The sequence below is a fragment of the Merops nubicus genome, unplaced genomic scaffold (assembly GCF_000691845.1).
Source record: "Merops nubicus isolate BGI_N331 unplaced genomic scaffold, ASM69184v1 scaffold8226, whole genome shotgun sequence".
NCBI classification, from domain to species: Eukaryota; Metazoa; Chordata; class Aves; order Coraciiformes; family Meropidae; genus Merops; species Merops nubicus.
In genome coordinates, this window is record NW_008614270.1 from 19620 (window position 1) to 23830 (window position 4211).

A 4211-nucleotide genomic window follows, 5' to 3' on the forward strand; every position below is an offset into this window, starting at 1 on the left:
CCACTTTTTGTGGATATGTGGGGCTTCATTTAAAAAAAAAATAAATAATCCCACCACCAAAATAAGGATAGAACATGTAGTAAAAATAGTAGAGTGATTGAAAGGTTTAAAATAACTTGCATGAAAACAAATTTTAAAAAGCAATCATCCTCTGACATACATGATCTATGCACATTTTTTTCATGCTGTTGGATCATACTTTGATTACCTTTGCAACTGGTCTTGAAATAAACTAGATAAATGTAATACAGCTGGGACTGGGTAAAGTGGCTACTTCAAGTTACCTGTGTGGCCTTAAGTCGTCTTTGTAGAAGCTGAGGATTGTTATGGACAACAACAGGCTTGGCCAAACCCTAGAAATACTTCAGACTTGGGACAGGGGAAGAATCTACTCTGTACCATGAGTAGAGAGGTATAAGCATAATTGTACAATCAAATTGTACAAATTGTACAAAAAAAATTTCAGTGAGGAGAATTGAGGCAGTTAATTTTATTTTTTTTTTTAAACAAATACTTCAGCAGAAATACCTCCCTCAGTCTTCAGAATACTGTAATAAGTAATTAGGCAAGAAGCTTGCTTGCAGAAATCCGTTTGTGTAGTTTCTATTCATTTTAGAAGCAGGCTTTGAAAGTAATCTTGTAGGAAAATAACAGAGAAGAAAAAGGTGTGAGAATAACAGAAAATTCTTTTAAATAAACTCAGGGATCTGATATTGTATACAACACATTATGAATGACTTTCTTGGGAACAAGCAAAAGCAAATAAGAACTTGATTTTTCCCCTGAAATGTTGCCATTTGCCTCATTTGCTCACATGCTGTGTCCGGGAAGCAGATTAAAAGAGCATCAGTAGAACCTTTTCTGTTCATTGACCCCAGAGCATATATCCAGATTTTGAGGATTAAAAATATTCATTGTGTGTTTAGTCAAGCCCAAAAAACATACAACATAAAAGGCAGTCCATAAAGCTGAACTCCCAAATCTAACATGTGCCTCAGGATGTACAGTGGGAAAGGCCTCACACACCTTGAAGGCAGAGTTTAAGAGAGAACAAAGAGATTCTTTTAATTCTAGTAAAAAAAGTGATCAGTCCTCATAAAAACTCTACTGTGCTTCTATGCTTGTATAAAACAATGGTAGGAATGGGGTCAAATGATTTAGCATGTTGGTTTCTATTGCATTGTCTCGCCTCTTTTTTCTCCATCCGTATGTTCATCCCCCACATGTTTTTCCATGCTCCTGCTAGAATTTAAACTCATGTTCTAAATATGGGTGGAGCCAACTTCTTGATTTGACACTGTCATGCATGAGATCCTTATCTCTAAGATGGAGAGACATGGACTCGATGGATGAGCCACTCGGTGGATAAGGAACTGGCTAGAAGTTTGCACTCAAAGAGTTGTGATCAATGGCTTGAAGTCCAGATGGAGACCAGTGACAAGTGAAGCTCCTCAGGAGTCTGTTCTGGGTCCGCGCTGTTTAACGTTTTTGTCAGCAATTTGACATTGACGGTGGCATTAAGTGCACCCTCAGCAAGTCTGCTGATGACACGAAGCTGTGTGGTGCGGTGGACTCACTTGAGGGAAGGGAGGCCATCCACAGGGACCTTGACAAGCTGGAGAAATAGGCCAATGCAAACTGCGTGGGGTTCAACAAGTCAAAGTGCAAGGTCCTGCACCTGGGTCAGACCAATCTGGGGCACAATTACAAGCTGGCTACAGAGCTGGTTGAAAGCAGCCCTGAAGAGGACTTCGGGACGTGGACTGACAAGAAGCTCAACATGAGCTGGCAGTGTGCTCATGCAGCCTGGAGAGTAGCCAGCAGGTCAAGAGAGGTGATTCCAGTTCTGGTGTCTCCACCATAAAAGGGACATGGATCTGTTGGAACAAGTACAGAGGAAGGCCACAAAGATGATCCAGGGGCTGGAGCATCTCTGCTATGAGGATAGGCTGAGGGCACTGGGATTGTTCAGCCTGGAGAAAAAGACTTCAGGGGGACCTTATAACTGCCTTCCAGTATCTGAAGGGAACCTGCAGGAAGGCTGGAGAGGGACTTTCACAAGAGTGTCCAGCGACAGGACAAGGGGAAATGGTTTTAAGCTGAAGGAGAGTAGGTTTAGACTAGATTTGAGGAAGAAATCCTTCAGTATGGAGGTGGCAAGACTCTGGAACAGATTGCCCAGAGAGGTTGTGGATGCCCCCTCCCTGGAGGTGTTCAAGGCCAGGTTGGATGAGGCCTTGAGCAACCTAGTCTAGTTGAGAGGTGGCCCTGCCCGTAGCAGGGAGGTTGCCTTAGATGATCTCTAGGGTCTCTTCCAACCTAAGCCATTCTGTGATTCTATGATTCTATGATTTTGGACCATGCATAGCACACAGAAGTCTTGGTCTCAGCTGCTTTTGGTATGCAAATAGTAAATTAAAATGACTTTTTTTAGGCTTTTGAGTCAGTGAATCTCTATTTTCAGTGAAAAATTTTACAGATTTCTAGGAGCAGAAGTGGAAGCTGTAGTGTACCCCTTAGTGCTTTCAGCAAGACATTTTGATTACTTTTGGACACAGTGATAAAACGAACCTAGCAAGTACCCACAATGTCACAGGACTAAATTATTACATGTACTTCAGAAGCTGTCAGGGTTGTGGTGCAGGTGGTTTAAAGTGCCTCATAATTACTGGCTTTTAAAATTACAACTCAATTTGGAACTGTTTTTTTAAGAATGTCATACCCAGAAAGCTCAGCTTCCCAGCAGAAGTGCCATTCCTCCCTTGGGCCACACCACTCATACACGGCTTCGTAAGCCCCTTTTCTTTGCCTTGTCAGCTTCCCACCCAGAAGTTCCTTTCCTTGATCCTTAGCTAGCCCTACAGTCCCAAAACACATTGAGTTAGACTAGCAGCATACCCTCAGAAGTAGCATAACAAACCAGAAAGCTGCAATGCGTTTAGGTAATGAAAGCAGGTGAAAACTAATTAGAAGAAAGTTTTGACTACAGATCAATGAGCAACACAAAGGGCATGGTAAGAATTAGTGGCCTCTTTAGTATCAGTTTATTACATAACATATTTTAATGTTGTAAGATAGCCTACAGCTCCCACAGACAACTTTAAAATCACAGGCCATTTGCTCAGTTGATGTAAACTGGTAGAACACTATTAAAGCCAAAGTAGATGTCCAGATTAGTATGAGTTGAAGGTAGTACATTACTTACACAGCTACCATAAGAATCTTGCAGTGTGGAAATACAGAATATTCTTATCAGTATTTAGTATAACGTCTCTCTCACCATTTTGCTTATTGCCTATGCTATGGTCACTGTGATACTATGCATTGTCCAAGAAAGCTATTTTGGTCACTACTGTAGGTCCTTGTAGTTCTCTGTGAAGGTCATTTTTTAGTGGACTTACAGGCAAGCTCATTAAAAATAAAATTTATGAGCTGAAAGACAGTGAAATGAAACAGCTGTTAAAGTGATACTTCAGTTGTCAGCTCAACCTCTATTCGGCTGTGCTACATGGCTGCATAGTAGAAAAATTACTGAAATGTTTAACTGGACTTTGACTCAGGGTCCAACTGCCTTTGTACCTCAATTTATCAGAAAGTATAATAAAAATGACTCTTTACAAAGTTAGAGCTCCTAGGCCTCTGACAATGGAGTGCAAATTTATTATTGCATAATAATTACTTCAAATTTAATAGCTTAAACATGGTTTAAAGGGACAGAAAACAATGAACCCTCAAGAAATCTATAAAAGACTGAAAAGAATGATTAATTTGAAGAGTAACTACAATGTCATCCTTTTTTCATTAGTTTTTAAGATGATGTTGGATTCATGGCTAGGTATTAATAATGATATAATTAATACCTTTTATCATAGTGGGTACTACAATAACCTGAATTAGGAAGCCTATCGAAATGAAGAAAGACAGTTTGAAATAAAAATATATCTTAAAATCACTCGTAATCTGCAAACCACTTTACTTTGCACCTCCACAACTCAGCACTAATATATTTCAAAATACTTTTCATAATGCTCATAAGACGCAGAACAGGAAGGAATGTTCACATCACCTGCAATAGCCACTTGAATGACACAACCATATTAGAAATCTAAAAGCTCTTGAGATTGTTAGTTCCTCTGGAGAACAACCCAGAATACCTGAAATCTTATTCTTGTTTTCAAGAATATTATTTCATCCATTTTTTAAAAGAAAGA

At 39.7% G+C, this 4211-nt stretch overlaps 1 protein-coding gene across 1 annotated transcript in view; it reads right to left on the reverse strand.

The window, feature by feature from the left end:
* Positions 1-4211, reverse strand: part of LOC103774743 (brain-specific angiogenesis inhibitor 3-like) — a gene marked incomplete at its 3' end in the record, with an annotated part of 59745 nt that overhangs the window by 11648 nt on the left and 43886 nt on the right. Inside the window, exon 9 of the mRNA XM_008942167.1 lies at positions 2723-2858. Coding sequence (XP_008940415.1) covers positions 2723-2858 — 136 coding nt within the window. The remainder of the gene's footprint in view (positions 1-2722; positions 2859-4211) is intronic.